Raw genomic sequence first — 18,124 nt, forward strand, 5'->3', positions numbered from 1 at the left:
TATGGGGCAAGATGGGTGATTAAGTGGAGTATTGCACTCATTGCTTTTACTCGTACATCATAAATAGCCATTTGGCAGGGGGAACATAACTACCAGGAAGTCAAAAAGTGGAGCCTTTGTTAAATGAAGACAAGACAATTGCAAAAGAATACAAGTCCTGTCACTTCATTGTGGAGTTGGATGATCTCCCTTGATATTATTTGTCTTCTAAAAGGTGAAACTGTGCCATTCACGATTTTTCTCACAGTTGATTGTGACCATTGCCAGCTGTAGTTGAATTCAGTCACCAGGCTTTGAAATGCTAATCAGGTATTTGGAGTTCTCGTAAATGGAACAATGTGATGAGATCCATATATAAAATGACAGTGAGTCATTTATTGTAATTTCAGTGCTGTAATTTTATTTTCCCCCCAGTGTTCAGCAGCCTTTCCAAGGTGATTATCTGGAAATCAGTAAGAATCCTAAATACCAGAAGCTGAATGGTGCAGTGGAAGAGAAGATTGTGCTGGCGGATGTTGTAAACAAAATTAACCGAGCTAACGGCAAGGTCAGAGGAAATTTGGTTCATGGTTTTATTATGGGTTTTCTTTCCTCAGATGTTTCTGCTGTACCACAAATTCTTACCTAAAGTGTGGCAGCCCTGAGGTAACTCTGCAATATGGTCTTTACACTTTTTTAGAACTTAAAACAGGAAAATGGGTTGTCTGCCGATTATAGGTAAATACTGCATGAGGTTCAATTTTGAATCGATATGGAGTCTGAAATCCCACATTCAAGCCTGTAATGAGTGAATTAACACATTTCACTTGGGCCTCTGCTGAGGTTAACACGATTGGTTTCAGTATCCGTTTACAAAAGAAGAAAAAGTTCAGGTTCCTGCACCTGATGAGTGAACATTGATCTGTGGATGTAATGAAGACAGAGGGGGACTTGGATGTAATGTAATCCCAGTGGATGGAAAAAATGGTGATATGTATTATCCATGTTTGGCTATTAAAAATGGTCACCTCGTGTGACGTACTGAAAGGGTGTCGTGACTCATAAAACTGTCACCTCTTCCTAATGAAGTGAAAGAAGAGGGGAAACAAATAATGAAAAGATGTTTTATTACCCAGTCAATCATTTTATATTTTAAACTGGTTAGTTGTTACACTCAATAGTAAATGATAGATATTAATTGGAAAGAAAAAAAATATACCTCCCAATTGAGCCTCATGTTGAGATGATTAATTATTATTCTGTTTCCAATTTATAATTCTGAAACCAAACTGCATGTTGACCGTGTACTGACTGTAAGAGCTTTAAGGTAACTGATATGCTGCTGAGTCAGCAGGATTATTCGTAATGTGTAAATCAGGAGCACACGTGAATCAAAGAAATTCCAACTTCAGCAAGAACAGTTAATATAGTCAGTCGTAAGTGACTGTAAAGATTGCAGTAAAATTAATTTTAAAATCACGGTAAGCTTGAAAAGAAATTTGAATAAAATAGACCATAAGACATAGCAGCAGAATTAGGCCAGTCTGCTCCACCATTCAATTATGGCTGCTATGTTTCTCAACCCCATTCTCCTGTCTTCTCCCCATAACCTTTTATCTCCTTACTAATCAAGAACCTATCTATCTCTGTCTTAAGGGCACTCAATGATTTGCCCCCTGCAGCCTTCTGTGGCAGAGTTCCACAAATTCACCACCCTCTGGCTGAAGAAATATGATTCATTCTTTCTAATAATTGTTGATATTCTTTGAATATAGGTAGCTCCAAGAATCTTCCTATTAACCCAAAGCAACTTCATCTTAGCTGATCAAAAATCAGGCCAGATCAAATCCACTATTCCAGTGATGGACATCACCAGCGTGTCTGTTAGCAAACAGACAGATGGACTCTTTGCTGTACACCTCAAAGAGGTAAGTGTACCATAGACCAGATATTAAATGTCACTTTGCATAAAACAGAAATGGTTTAAATAACAGGAATGCATCAATAATCTGAATTAGTTTGTTTCTTTTCAGAAATTTGTGAGGCTGACAAATAATTAACAAGTGAAAGAATGGTGGCTTTTAAAGTTGATTTTTTTTTCCTGTGCTGTGTTTACCTGCTGGTTCCCTATTGGTTCATTGATGTTTATTGTGAGACCTCATTTAAAGTAATTTTATAAACTGTAGCAATCTGTTTAAATTCAGTTTAAACTTCAGTAATGTACAATAATAAAATCTAATGGTATTAAGATATTTTCTAATTATGCATAACCTAGTGAAATTCTAACTCTTTCATTCGAAGTCATTCTATGGAAGTGATGTAATTCCTTTATTCCATTCCTTTTCAAATAAACTGTGGAAGTACCGATTAAAAATGTGCAATTTTAATTTTAGTAAGTGTGCTGCCAGCCAGAAAAAGTTTTGTTGTTTGATCTATATCTTTGATCTATCAGAATACAGTGGATATCCAAAGAGACTTGGTTCAGCTGCATTGAAAAATGTCACAAACCGGTGCAGAAAATAATCAAGAAAGCTAATTGAATCTTGGCTTTTATATCTAGAGGGGCTAGAGTTAAGCATGCAGAAATAATGTTGCAGTTATTCAAAATCCTGGTTAAACCCAACTTGGAGCACTTTGAGCAGATCTGGACACCACACCTTAGGAAGGACATTTGGCCTTTGAGGGAGTACAACATGGGTTTACAAGGATGATGCATGTACTTTGTATGTCAGATTATTAGCAGAGATGATACAAATGAGGCTTATTTTCTCCAGAATCTAGAAGATTAAGAGGTGATTTGATCAAAGTCTTCAAGATATTAACAGGAAAAGAAAGGGTAGATAAAGATAAACTGTTTCCACTGGTTGGGGATTCTAGGACTAGGGGACATAGTCTGAGATATAGGGCGAGACCATTCAGCAGAGATGTAGGAAGTACTTCTACACACAGTGGATGGTAGATGTTTGGAACACTCTTCCACAAATGGCAGTGGATGCTGGATCTTTGGATACATTTTAATTAAACAAAAGTTATTGAGATACGGGGCAAAGACAGATACATGGAATTGGGCCATGGATCAGCCACCATCTCATTGAATGGTGGAACAGGTTTGAGGGGCTGAATGGACTCCTCCAGGTCCTATTTCATATGGCTGCTATTGAGAGCATTACAATTGCCTGGTCACTGTGCAATGACACCTGCTACAATTGCAGATGTTGGAAGCTTGCTTTTATATGATGCTTTTCAAGGTGTCTGTATGTCCCAAAGCACTTTGTAGCAATTGAAGTAAATTTGAAGCGTATTCATCATTGTGACATGTGATACCACATTTGCACACACCAACTAAATAAGTGGGCTCTGTTATCAGTTTTATTGTTGTTGATAAAAGAATAAATATCAGTATAGTGGCTCGGTGGTTAGCACTGTTGCCTCACAGCACCAAAGGTTTGATTCCAACCTTGGATGTTGCCTGTGTGGAATTTGCACGTTTTCCCCATGCCTGTTGGGTTTCCTCCCACAGTCCAAAGATATGCAGGTTAAGTGGACTAGCCATTTTAAATTGCCCTGTAATGACAAGGGGTATGCAGGCTAGGTGCGTTAGCCACGGTAAATGCAGTGTTACAGGATATGTTTTGGGGGTTGAGGAATGAGGAATCACTTTGAGGGTCAGTGCAGACTTGATGGGCCGAATGGCCTCTCATTGTACTTGTCGTGATTCTTTGATTCTATATTGGCCTGAATGCCTGGTTTACCTGCTAGACTCTATGATTATGATTATGAATATGGTAACAGGGCCCTTAGAAAATTGTAGAATGAACAGGCAGAGTCATCATAGATTTATGAAAGGTCAATCACATTTAACAAATCTGTAAAGGTCTTTTGTAAGAGTGTAACTAGTAAGATGAGTAAGGAAGCCAAATGTAGTCTGTTTTAATTTTCAAAGGACGTTCAACTACAGAAGAGTGCTACTCGAAGTTAGAACTGGTGGGATTGATGGTAATGGATTGACCTTTAATCAATCAGCACAAAATAGCAAGAATAAACTGAACATCTCTGCATTTGGCAAGCTGGTACCACAGGACTTGAACTGCGTCTATCTATAATCCATTTTAATTAAATAACTGAAAGAACTGAACGTTACGAATCCCAGTTTGCGACCGAGTTAGGTCGGAAAGTAAACGATAAGGAGAGCCAAAGGCTTACGCAGTGGCATGAAGAAAAGTTGGGTACATAAGCAAGTAAAGTTTTTTTTAATAATTATTTTTGCAAGTTGACAGACTGGTAATGTTTGTATTCAAAGGAATCTTGGGAGTCTGTCCTTGGGCATGAATCTTAAGATGTTTAATTGCTGCACAGCAAGAACTTGGAAGCAATCAATATGCTAAATTTTATTGGAAAGAAATTGGAGTAAAACAGTAAACACTGCTCAGCCCAACTATCCAGCATATGAGAGAGGCCACATGTGTAGTCCTGTGTAGCTTTTCCCTTTTTTTACTTAAATGATATACTTCCCTAGAGTGCAATGAAGACTGGTTCATTCAGTTGAGGGTAGTCCTATCAGGAGAGACTATGCAAGATTATGCCTATATTTCCAAGCGTTTAGAAGAACAGCACATGATCTAATTTAATCATTTAACAACTTAATATGGGTTGACAGGATAGAAGCTGAGAAAATGTCTCCCCTCGCTGGAGAATGTTGAACACAGCGTAACAGGCTGAGATTTTAGCTACTGAGTCGGTTGCCTCGTATTGAAAGCCTGGTCTCTATGCATCGAGTCTGCCTTGGTCAAGGAATTACAAATTACAAGATTCTCACTCTTAGGATGTAGGCAGGTACAAGATAGAGTCAGGTTCACTGACCCTGTAAGATACTAGGAGGACAAAGAAGCAGGCAAGAGCTGAACTGGGCTGATTTTAAAGAGCCTGCTTTGGTTGTCTAGGGCTTCATCCCATTGTTTTGGAAGATTTTTGGCCCTCTATACCCCTCATAATCCTTCCCATCATACCTCATTGCATAGCCCCTCCTATATCCACTCGAAGGTAGCTCACCCTGTATCCACCAGGAGCAGTTATAAAGAAAAAAAATAAAAGTTTGAAAAATCTAAACCGTGTCCACATTCTATTATATAAGAAGCCAGTTGAATGATCTTAAATCTCAAATGGTCAATCCTCTATTTTAAAGAAAAACCTTTTCATATCTAACATCAAAAACTGCTAATCGTTGAATAGACTCTTTATGCAAATAATCAAATTGTGAATTCAGAAACTCTTGCTGAGATAGTAATGGCTCAAAGTTTGGGTGAAGATTTGTAGCTCGGGTGCTCGTTGTTGTGGTTCTGTTCGCCGAGCTGGAAGTTTTTGTTGCAAACGTTTCGTCCCCTGGCTAGGCGACATCATCAGTGCTTGGGAGCCTCCTGCGAAGCGCTTCTTTGATGTTTCCTCCGGTGTTTATAGTGATCTGTCCCTGCCGCTTCCGGTTGTCAGTTTCAGCTGTCCGCTGTAGTGGTTGGTATATTGGGTCCAGGTCGATGTGTTTGTTGATGGAGTTTGTGGATGAATGCCATGCCTCTAGGAATTCCCTGGCTGTTCTCTGTCTGGCTTGCCCTATGATAGTAGTGTTGTCCCAGTCGAATTCATGTTGCTTGTTGTCTGCGTGTGTGGCTACTAAGGATAGCTGGTCATGCTAAATTACCCATAGTGCCCAGGGATGTGCAGGTTAGGGTGAATTGGTCATGCTAAATTACCCATAGTGCCCAGGGATGTGCAGGTTAGGGTGAATTGGTCATGCTAAATTACCCATAGTGCCCAGGGATGTGCAGGTTAGGGTGAATTGGTCATGCTAAATTACCCATAGTGCCCAGGGATGTGCAGGTTAGGGTGAATTGGTCATGCTAAATTACCCATAGTGCCCAGGGATGTGCAGGTTAGGGTGAATTGGTCATGCTAAATTACCCATAGTGCCCAGGGATGTGCAGGTTAGGGTGAATTGGTCATGCTAAATTACCCATAGTGCCCAGGGATGTGCAGGTTAGGGTGAATTGGTCATGCTAAATTACCCATAGTGCCCAGGGATGTGCAGGTTAGGGTGAATTGGTCATGCTAAATTACCCATAGTGCCCAGGGATGTGCACAGTGAGGAAAGTCCCAGCCTATTCAGTCTCTATGTATAACTCAAACCTTTCATTTCTGGCAACATTCTAGTAAATCTCTTCTTATCCCTCTCGAAACTCTCGAAACTTAATATATCAACTAGCCACGAAACGACACGACCAGCTATCCTTAGTAGCCACACACGCAGACAACAAGCAATATGAATTCGACTGGGACAACACTACTATCATAGGGCAAGCCAGACAGAGAACAGCCAGGGAATTCCTAGAGGCATGGCATTCATCCACAAACTCCATCAACAAACACATCGACCTGGACCCAATATACCAACCACTACAGTGGACAGCTGAAACTGACAACTGGAAGCGGCAGGGACAGACCACTATAATCACCGGAGGAAACATCAAAAAGCACTTCGCAGGAGGCTCCCAAGCACTTATGATGTCGCCTAGCCAGGGGACGAAACGTTTGCAACAAAAACTTCCAGCTCGGCGAACAGAACCACAACATACCCCTTGTTTCATTAGAGTCAGTCTCGGTACCAGAAACTTGGCTGCTCATGCTACATTCCCCTGAGAGTTCATCCACAAACTCCATCAACAAACACATCGACCTGGACCCAATATTCCAACCATTACAGCGGACAGCTGAAACTGACAACCGGAAGCGGCAGGGACAGACCACTATAAACACCGGAGGAAACATCAAAGAAGCGCTTCGCAGGAGGCTCCCAAGCACTGATGATGTCGCCTAGCCATGGGACGAAACGTTTGCAACAAAAACTTCCAGCTCGGCAAACAGAACCACAACATAGTAGTGGCTTTTGAAATTTAGCCAGGCTTTCATAATGATATAGTGAAACTGTTTGTTAAATGTCAACATGCAGAGTTATTATTTTAACAATCACTGGGGTTGCAGCCCTCTTTTTTTTTAAAGAAAGGAGCAGTTTAACTTGATATCCTGGCACTTACGCAGAATCAGCTAATCAAAGGTCGATTCTCCTGCTCCTCGGATATTGCCTGGCCTGCTGTGTTTTTCCAGCACCACATTTTTCAACTCGAAAATTCATGACTCCCACATTATCCTCGCAACAGCCCTTGCATCTGTGTATATATATGACACCAAATTCAAATGATCCTGCTGACTTCAGTTTTCCCTCTTTGAATTATGCTGCTCTAACTTTCTCCTATTCGTGAAGGTAGCATCATTAAAAATAGAATTGGACTTGTACATCCTGGGACCTGCTCATCATATTTTAGAAGTTTATTGAATCTTCCAACTCCTCAAAAATCTGGTACACAGTTTCAGAATAAAGAGTTTGCCATTTAGGACTGAGCTGTTGAGAAATGTTTTAACTCCAAGGAGTATGAATATTTGGAATTCTCTGCCCAGAAACCTGTGGATTCTTGCTCATTGAATATATTCAAGACATAAGTTAGCAGATTATTGGCAACTAAGTGACACAGAGAATAATATCAGAAGGCTGGAGTTAAGGTAGATGATCAGCTATGCTCTTGTTGTATAGTGAGTCATGCTTGAAGTGTGGTGTATTCCAGTTCCAATGTTTTATTTCGTGAGAATAGTGCTGTGCTTCCAGGTAATGTTGAGCGGCTGCATGCAGATGAGAATGAGAAAGGTGCCAAGGATAAATCCTCAAGGGGACACCAGGGAGAGTAATACAAGATCACAAAGAGCAGCAATTGCTAGTGATTCTCTGGCTATGATCAGATATAATAGAATGAAACTAGGTGAGAGCAATCCCACACAGAGGGATAGGAGGAGGATAGGGTGGTCAACCATGTCAAAGACTGCAGACAGGTTAAAGAGAATGAGGCCTGAATGTCTTCCTTTGTCACAGTCAAATAGGAGATTGTGCAACTTTGATAGTAACTATTTCGGATCTTGGGAAGGAATACCTTGAAAAATACAACATTCCCTCAGTACTGAGCTGAAATGTCAGCATAAATTTATTGTGCAGCCTCTGGCATAGGATTTGAACTCAAAACCTTAGGAAAAGGTGCTGCTATTGAGACAGAGGTGATGTATATAGGCAGCTCAACTACTGTTCACAGTTTGAAACGGCACCATACTGGTCACCAGGCTTTGCCATGAAAATTAACTATGTGGAGGTGGGGCCACACCCCAGAAAATGGAAACACACTGATAAAACCGATAAATGTTCAGGTTTTTCTCTACATTCTCAAAATTAACACAAGGAAGTCACCTGTTGACTAGTTAAAACTTTACAGGATTTAATCTCAAATCGTCTTTAAGAATGTGTTGTTTCTGCCATCCCCTCAGGGAATGTTGTAAAAGTATCTGAGGCTGGGCTATCAGGAATAGTTCAAGACCCCTAGTATGATGTAATTCAGGAGCTGACTATCCAGCAGTCCCTTGGCAACAGGAGCTACTGACTGAATGTGAACATTAATATACCACTGACCTTTCATTGTTGAGTTCTGGTGGTGGGGGGTGAATCCTTTGTCTGACATTTTAAATTGATGCAATTCAAGAAGAGATATAACTAATTTAGTTTGCTGCCTGATTATGAAATGTGACTTAAACAAAAACATGCAAACAAGGATGCAGATCAGTATTAACCAAGTGAAGTTTGTTTAATCTAGGTTTGTGCCAATTAAAGTAGAACGTGAATCACTTGTTTAAAAAATACAGCAAATTAACTAGGTTTTAAAAATAAATTGATAGTATTGATTTGGTTTGTCAATTTGTGTTAAATGGAAATCCAAAGATCAAATCAATCCAGTTTGATTCACTGTGGCTTTGTTCCAAGTAATATGTACACGTCTTCATTTAACAGCATTGTGTTACAACACGTGACTTCAAGCATTGTTTGAAATTTATACGCTACGTCAGCTTAGTTAGAAGCTAGTTTAAAGTTGTACTTATCTAGAAATTGTGATCAAAATATTCACATCGATGAATTTATCAAGATTTTCCACTTTACATAAAATTGACAAGTTATGCTTTGATCTTCTCATATCTTTGGGGCTAGCTGCATTTATATAATTCTGATTAAATTCCAGTCAGTGTTGGGGAGCCCTTTTCAGAGAGGGAGGGAAGAAAATTATTACTCCTGCACAGGGGAGAGTGAATAACATACTTTGTTTTCAATTTTAACTAAGCCTGACTGCATTGGGGTTTAATTTTGTTTGCCTCCAGCACATATCAAAGCCAGTCGTAGCCAGTTCTACTGTGGAACTAATGTTGGAAAACAAATAATGTGATTTTCCTGTTGTGTACATGAGATTTGAATTCATCTGCCAAAATTAGGGCAGACATAGTCACTGTCCCATTACTGTAGCTGAGAAGTGGAAGCATGTACTGGACTCAAAGTGAAATGTTGCCTAATTTGCTGGAGTTAGATCAGGAAACTTGTCTAATTTCAAAAGAATGGGTCTTCCTTTGGTTCAGACTCTGACTAATGCAGCGGATGGGTTAAAATTACATAAGTATCCAACTTCCATCTTCAAGCTGCACCCTTGGGGCAGGAACTTCACTTCTGGGTGGTATATAACTCCTTTTATCACAGACAGACAAGCATCTCACGAATGTTCAGATTGGGGAAGAATAAATGACATAATTTGGCATAATCTGACTCCCTTTTAACACTCTGGCGCTTGCACTCTGGGAAGTACTTCTGTCCAGTTGCTTCAAAGTGTGAAGTCATCCCAATAAATGAACAATTCAATTTTTAAGTGTTTCCTTCTGGACTAGCAGTTATCAGAACACTTGACAAGGCAGAATTCATTAGCCTCCCATTTCTGGCATTTTTTGCCAACCTGTGCTTCTCCTTACCTGATACTGCAGCCTTCCTTGCTTTCCTTGGTTTTGAGTAGGGCAACTTTACTGAGAAAGGAAAATAAAGTTCAAATGTCAAAAAGGCTCAAATGTCTTACTGTATGGGCTGCTGAATATTTCAATCCTGCCACACCACTACTTGCCTGCCCCACTTTTTCCATTGCCCGCCCACCACCAAAACAAAAAAAATGTCACACTTGCAACTTCTGTTAAATGTACCATATTTATTCAGGCTAAGATTGAGATACAGTTATATGTGAGCTCCTTCTAGTGACAGAAAAACATATTGCAGGACTAAACATTGCTATTTTTCCACAGGAATGAGTTATGTGATATTCATGTGCTAAATGACATGGTGAGGGTTTTTAGTTGAAGCTCATTAAAGAAGGGAGCACTTTCTTTTCCCATTCTTGGTGTTTAATATTCCAAAGGCATATGATTGTCAAAACAGAATACTTTAATTCCAGCCTGAGAATATTACCCATCACGCTATGCCTGTTTAGGAACTGGCCATTCACCCCCTCATCCTTGTTCCACCATTCTGTGAGATGATGACTGAGCTGTGGCCTAACTCCTTCTACCTGCATTTGGCCCATATCCCTCAGTGCCTTTACTTAACCTGTTTAAAATTAACTGATCCAACGTCCACTTGCGTTTGTGGATGAGAGTTCCAATCATCTACCATCTATTGTGTATAGAAGTGCTTCCTATATGTCTCCTGAATGGTCTGGCCCTCATTCTGAGGCTATGCCCCTAGTTCTGGTACCTCCAACCAGTGGAAATTGTTTATCTGCCCTTTCTTTTACTGTTACTATCTAGAAGACTTTAATTAGATCACCCTTAATCTTATAAATTCTAAAGAAAACAGGTCTAATTTATGTAATCTCTCCTCATAGCCTAACACCTGAAGTCCTTGTATCATTCTTGTAAACCTATGCTGTACTATCTCCAAGGATCCTCCTTAGGGTCTGGTACCCAGATCTGCTCTAGTACTCCAAGCAGAGTCAAATAGGGTTTTGTATAACTGCAGCATAACCGCTGCAGCTTTGTACTCCAGTCCTCCATTCCATTAGCTTTCTCAATTTGTTTTTGAACCTGAACCCTCAAGTCTCTTTGGAGGCTGATGGTTTATTTCTGTGTTCCTTAAGTGGCATTTTAGGGTGGGAAATCTTCTCAGACATTCACTGTATTTAATGCTGTATCTTCTAGAAAGTGCTCTGATCTATTCTTGCTGACCAAAATCAATAGCCTAACACTTACATTGAACTCCATCTACCACAGTTTTCCTATTCACAGCACAAAATTATACAAGATATCTATAGACTATCATCTACACTTTCTACTATGCCGTCTAACTTTGTGCCATCAGCAAATTTGGATATATGACTTCCTATGCTATTATCCAAGTCGTGAATAAATAATGTGAATAATTGATGCCCTACTCATTTCATTTATGGAGGCCTCTTGCTGTCAGCTAAGCATCTTGGCATTCATCCTAACAGCTAGCATTGGGTTTGAGCAGTTAAGTGCACTGGTTTATCTCTGGCGTTCAGGCTTTGTAATGATGAATTCGAATACCATGCACTCTAGACGACAACACTAATTTTGCCATTTTTCTTTTTAACCAGGGGTCCACAGCTGCTGCTAAGGGTGATTTTCTGTTCACAAGTGATCGATTGATTGAGATCATCACAAAGCTTTATCGCACAATATTCTTCAAAACCAACCAGAAGATAAATGTTGAGATAAATAATGAGTAAGTCTTTTGATTTTTTTTGGCAAGGGATGGTGAGAAAGATGGATGTTGTAAATCTGTTTAGAATGCTGGAAGTGCACCCAAAGTGACTGAGGTTCTGCAGATGGAAGACTAAGCCATTCATTGTGTCTGGTCATCAGAATGTACATTCAGTCCTGGACACTGTGTCACAGAAAACAGTGACTTGATCTGTTTGGTCAGCAGCACTAATTCTCACCATCTTAAAGCTGTCCTAATCTGCAGTTCCATTTCACCTTTAGCCTTATCTAGTGTTTTATCAACAAAGCCACTATTCCTTCCTTCCAGGTCACAAACCTGAATAAATCTTTGATACAAACTTCCCCTAAACTTACTAAACTTTCCTCTGATCATAGGCAATCAATCTTTAACAAAGACTTCAGCTCAATCCCCTTACACTCCTCCAGAAAGATTTTAGACTTGGTGTGACACTGAGCGGCTCACCACCTTTATTTCCATAAGTGTCTTTCTCCATCAGACCCTCACTCCTCTCTTATAAATTCTTATTTGCTGTGTTCTTCCCTCTTACCCTCTCTAAAATATGTTAATTGTGAACTGATTACAACAACCATCTCATTCTGCAGATTCAGACTTGAAACATTGTTATGTTTCTCCTTCCGCAGGTGCTGTCGGATCTGCTGGATTTCTCCAGCATTGCCAGTGTTTGTCAGATTTCCTGCATTTGCAGTATTTTATATCTCTGCTGCCCTCACTCATTCATTCTGATTGTCTCTGCCCCTGTACTTGCAGCTCTCGTGTCTCTGTCCAACATTAATATTACCTTTGAACCTGCTGACAATGGTAGTTCTGTTGTTGTTTAGTGAGCTAACCTCAACCTAGAAAAGGCGAAAATCCAACTCTTTGACACCACCTCTGGCCTTTCCCGGGATGTTGCTCCCACCCACTGAATATCAAGGTCGTAATTTCCAAGGATATTACTGACCTATCTGCTTTGCAGAACTTCTCTCCAAATGCCAATCTCAAAGTGTTAGATATTCTTCATGGGGGTGAGTGGTGGAAATCTGAAAAATGTTTGGCTTCGCACACCTATCTCCGGAGAAAGTGTCTCAAATAGCTGGATTTTCAACCCTGGAAGAATGGTAATTGTTGGAATCAGTGTCACCATGAACACAGATTGGAGGTGGCCTTTGGGGCTGCCAATTGCTGAGCTGGGCTGTTCTGTCAGACTTTGTCTAATTTGCTTTGTTAAATAATAGACCCTCTACACTTCACATTCACTCATTCCCAACTGAATCACACCAACAACGCTGCTAAAATGATTCTTGTGATACATGATGAGATTACAAGCCTCATTATCTTGTTTTAAAGTTAGTAAGTCAATGTTAATACAGTGAAGCTGTACATTAAGTCCCCAATTATGTTATACCATATATGAAAAAAGTTCATTGCTAAAGCACATTCAATACATTTAAATACTTGAAGGTCATTAATCACTTCAAAAAAACAAGCATTTGTATTGATAACTCCATAAGAAAGATAGCTAATCTTTTTCTTACTATTTTGAGCTGCCAATCAAACCCTGAACTTATTTGTAATCTCAAACCATGGTGCTGTAGAAATAGCCTAGGAACCCTCCAAACACAAGGGATGAACTCGGATTTCACCAGTTTCCTCATTTCCCCTCCCCCAACCTTGTCTCAGTCAAATCCATCGAATTCAGCACCGCCTTCCTAACCTGCAATCTTCTTCCTGACCTCTCCGCCCCCACCCCAGTCTGACCTATCACCCTCACCTTGACCTCTTTCCACCTATCACATTTCCGACGCGCCCCCCCCCCCCCAAGTCCCTCCTCCCTACCTTTTATCTTAGCCTGCTGGACAAACTTTCCCCATTCCTGAAGAAGGGCTTATGCCCGAAACGTCGATTCTCCTGTTCCCTGGATGCTGCCTGACCTGCTGCACTTTTCCAGCAACACATTTTCAGCTGCTATAGAAATAGACAAATAACAATAATACTAAAATGATAACATTTAATTTCAACAGGCATCTATTAAGACTGTAAGGACAATTTTATTTTTGTTCTTACAGACATAAATGGGTATACAATTTTTATCAAAATTTAAAGTGCGGCGATTTAAATAACCTGACAGTTCTACAGCTGTCCCTTTGGAGCATTTATATCTCCATTAAAATTGTGGCATATTTTCACAAGAGTGAAAATCAGGTCTTCTGCTTCTGTGCACCAACAGAATGAAATGGCCCAACTGATTGTAATTCATGGTTTAGATTAGAGTGGTGCTGGAAAAGCACAGCAGTTCAGGCAGCATCCGAGGAGCAGCAAAATCGACGTTTCAGGCAAAAGCCCTTTATCAGCAATGTCGATTGTACTGCTCCTCTGATGCTGCCTGAACTGCTGTGCTTTTCCAGCACCACTCTAATCTAAACTCTGGTTTCCAGCATCTGCAGTCATTGTTTTTACCTACCTGATTGTAATTCATACCTGTGTTCTTGATACCATGCCTTTTTTCCTGTGAAAGTGAAATTGGGGGTTCATCTTCCATATCCAGGTTCCTAGAGTCTCCCTAATTCTGAAAATTCAGTCCAAAGTCTTCGAACAGATCAGAACTGATTTCTTTACACTATTTTTCTTCATTTGAGTCTCTCCTCACACAAATTCTTGAGCTTCTTGGTGCCCTATTGTCACTTCTACAGTTTCTAGTTTCCTGATCCTAGCTATCTCCTTTTCAATGTGAATATCCAAGCTCTCTCCACCTCTGTCTTGCACAGCCCTCCTTCTGCCAAGCTTGTTCACTGAGCAACTTCTTCTTTAGCTTCACTCACTTCTTTCAAATAATAGAGTAGTTGTGGGAATCCATTCCAATTAAGTTATACATACTTTTTGTAGGGTGAGTGGAACTTGATTTGTTTCAGTTAGACTCAGACTCAGACTCAGACCCTGCCCTCACCTCTTTTGCCAATACATTGAAGTCTGCATTGGTGCTCCTCCTAATACTCACCCTGAGCAAGAAAGTTTTCATCAGCTTTGTTTTTGAATTCCATTCTCTTGCCTTCACATGGGATCTGTCTACAATTGTTCTCTTCCGTCTCTGGTTTCAGAGACAGGCTGTGAACCAATGTACAGTTACTAGCCCATGTGTTCCCACAGTACATATCCTGCTTCCTGTAAGGAATTTGTTCCATCCCCTTCGTTTGTCGATCACTGTCACACGTTCTGACAAATCACGTTTCTCTACTGGTGTTTCAAAGCTGTCCTCCTCTTCTCTCACCCAAAGATTATGACCCTAACATGGTTGATAGCAACCTGAATGAAGTCCATTCAGTTTCCTACGTTTTCTTTGTTCTCACTCCTTCCCTTCACTACCAACACTACGAAATGTTTCCCCTTGTCCTCACCTTCCACACCGCCAAATTAATTACTCAAGATAGTCAACCTTCACCACTCCACTACTTTCAGCATGATGCCACCAGCAAATATACCTTTCCCTCTCCTCCCCTTTCATCAATTCAAAGGCTCTACTCCTTTTATTACATCCTGATCTCTTTTTTTTTATTTGAAACCCACATTATTTCCTCTGGCATCTTGGGATCAAAGTCCTCCTTCCTTTCCACCTTCAAAGGCTTCAACCATACTTGCTAGATGAGACAATGATTTTCTTCTGCTTTATTCTATGTAATGTAATGTATTCACTGCTCACAATGTGGTCACCTACACTTGATAAAGCTTGGGTGATTGATCTGTGAAACTCTTCTGTTCAACCTGCAAGTGTGGCCCCAGTCTGCCTGTTGTTTTAATTCTGTCTCAATCCCATTATGATCTCTTTGTCCTTGCCTTCTACCATAATCCAAAACAGGTAAAGGTGAGGACTGCAGATGCTGGAGATTAGAGTTGAGAATATAGTGCTGGAAAAGCACAGCAGGTCAGGAAGCTTCTGAGGAGTAGGAGAATCAAGGTTCTGGGCAAAAGCCCTTCATCAGGAATGAGGCTGTGAGCCAAGGGGATGGTGAGATAAATGGGAGGGGGAGGGGGCTGGGGGGAAGGTAGCTGGGAGTGTGATAGGTAGATGGAGGTGGGGGTAATGGTGGTAGGTTGAAGAGGAGGGTCTAGCAGATAGCTGGGAATGAAGAGGGACAGGTAGGTTAGATCATGACAGCAGTGCCAAGTTGGAAGGGGATAAGGTGGAGGGAGGGAAATGAGGAAACTGGTGAAATCCACATTGCTGCTGTGTGTTTGGAGGGTCTCCAGATGGAAGATAAGGCATTCTTCCTCCAGGCGGCAGGTAGTTAGACAGTGGCTGGCAATGGTGGAGGCCCAGGACCTGCATATCCTCAGCAGAGTGGAGGGAGGGAGGGAGTTGAAGTGTTCGGCCACAGGGCGGTGGAGTTGGTTGGTGCAGGTGTCCCAGAGATGTTCTCTGAAGCACTTTGCAACTAGGCACCCTGACTCCTCACTGTAGAGGAGACCGCATCGAGAGCAACGGATACAGTAAATGACATGTGCAATAGACAATATGTGCAGGAGTAGGCCATTCTGCCCTTCAAGCCTGCACCACCATTCAATATGATGGCTGATCATCCTTAATCAGTATCCTGTTCCTGCCTTATCTCCATAACCCTTGATTCCACTATCCTTGAGAGCTCTATCCAACTCTTTCTTAAATGAATCCAGAGACTGGGCCTCCACTGTCCTCTGGAGAAGAGCATTCCACACAGCCACCACGCTCTGGGTGAAGTTTCTCCTCATCTCTGTCCTAAATGGTCTACCCCGTATTTTTAAGCTGTGTCCTCTGGTTCGGGACTCACCCATCAGCGGAAACATGTTTCCTACCTCCAGAGTGTCCAATCCTTTAATAATCTTATATGTCTCAATCAGATCCCCTCTCAGTCTTCTAAACTCAAGGGTATACAAGCCCAGTTGCTCCAGTCTTTCAGTGTAAGGTAATCCTGCCATTCCAGGAATTGACCTCGTGAACCTACGCTGCACTCCCTCAATAGCCAGATTGAGGTGCAGGTAAAACTTCGATGGATATCGAAAGCTCCTTTGGGGCCTTGGACAGAGGTGAGGGGTGGGGTGTGGGCACAGGTTTTATCATTCCTGCAGGGCAGGGGAGGGTGGGGGGGACGTGGACCTGACAAGGGAGTCGTGGAGGGAATGGTCTTTATGGAAAGTGGATGGGGTGGGAAGGGCAATATATCTCTGCTGGTGGGGCTCATCTGTAGCTGGCGGAGGATGAGGCGTTCTTCCTCCAGGTGTCAGGTGGTTAGAGAGTGGCGATGGAGGAGGCCCAGGACTTGCATGTACTCGGCAGAGTGGGAAGAGGAGTTGAAATGTTCGGCCACAGGGCGGTGGGATTAGTTGGTCGAGATGTTCTCTGAAGCGCTCTGCAAGTAGGCGTGCTGTCTCCCCAATGTAGAGGCGACCACATTGGAAGCATAATCCAAAACAGCTGAACATATGCACAAGGAATAACAGTTCCTCTTTCAAGTCATCACTTTACAGCTTTTTGGATTCCCACAGTTTAACACCATCAGAACATAACCTCTCACCTAATTTATTTGCATTTTTAATGTTTTTTTTCCAGACAGTATCTGTCAGTGATTACATTTCACTTACTTACACCTCCTCTGGTTCCTTTCTATTTTTGTTGCTTGTCCTGTTGCTTTCATTTATTCCCTCACACCACTATCCCTTTTGTTACTTGATCACTTGCTTCTACTCTATGTCAGGAATAAAAGAATGACAAAGAATGACGAGGGTAGGAATAGGTCCAGTCAAGGATAGTAGTGGGAAGTTGCGTGTGGAGGCTGAAGAGATTGGGGAGACACTGAATGAATACTTTTCATCAGTATTCACTCAGGAACAGGACATTGTTGCCGATATGAATACTGAGTCACAATTAAGTAGAATGAATGGCTTTGAGGTATGTAGGGAAGAGATGTTGGAAATTCTGGAAAGGATGAAAATAGATAAGTCCCCTGGGCCTGATGGCATTTATCCTAGAACTCTCTGGGAAGCAAGGGAGGAGATTGCAGAGCCATTGGCCTTGATTTTTATGTCCTCGTTGTCTACAGGAGTAGTGCCAGAAGATTGGAGGCTAGCAAATGTGGTTCCCTTGTTGAAGAAGGGGAGCAGGGAATACCCTAGTAACTATAGGCCAGTGAGTCTCACTTCTGTTGTGGGCAAAGTCTTAGAGAGAATTGTAAGGGATAGGATTTATGAACATCTGGATAGGAATAATGTGATCAAGGATAGTCAGCATGGTTTTGTGAAGGGCAGGTCGTGCCTCACAAACCTTATTGAATTCTTTGAGAAGGTGACTAAGGAGGTGGACGAGGGTAAAGCAGTAGATGTGGTGTATATGGATTTTAGTAAGGCGTTTGATAAGGTTCCCCATGGTAGACTACTGCAAAAAATACGGAGGTATGGCATTGAGGGTGAGTTGGACGTTTGGATTAGGAATTG

At 41.3% G+C, this 18,124-nt stretch overlaps 1 protein-coding gene across 7 annotated transcripts in view; it reads left to right on the forward strand.

Annotated features, from left to right (window-relative positions):
- myo1b (myosin IB) overlaps positions 1 to 18,124 on the forward strand; it is a 272,630-nt gene that overhangs the window by 250,607 nt on the left and 3,899 nt on the right. For all 7 annotated transcript variants that reach the window (XM_043692877.1, XM_043692881.1, XM_043692883.1 and 4 more), the window contains 3 exons: positions 415 to 547; positions 1,755 to 1,907; positions 11,538 to 11,665. In XM_043692877.1, coding sequence (XP_043548812.1) covers positions 415 to 547; positions 1,755 to 1,907; positions 11,538 to 11,665 — 414 coding nt within the window. The remainder of the gene's footprint in view (positions 1 to 414; positions 548 to 1,754; positions 1,908 to 11,537; positions 11,666 to 18,124) is intronic.

Source organism: Chiloscyllium plagiosum, chromosome 7 (genome assembly GCF_004010195.1).
Source record: "Chiloscyllium plagiosum isolate BGI_BamShark_2017 chromosome 7, ASM401019v2, whole genome shotgun sequence".
Taxonomy (NCBI): Eukaryota; Metazoa; Chordata; class Chondrichthyes; order Orectolobiformes; family Hemiscylliidae; genus Chiloscyllium; species Chiloscyllium plagiosum.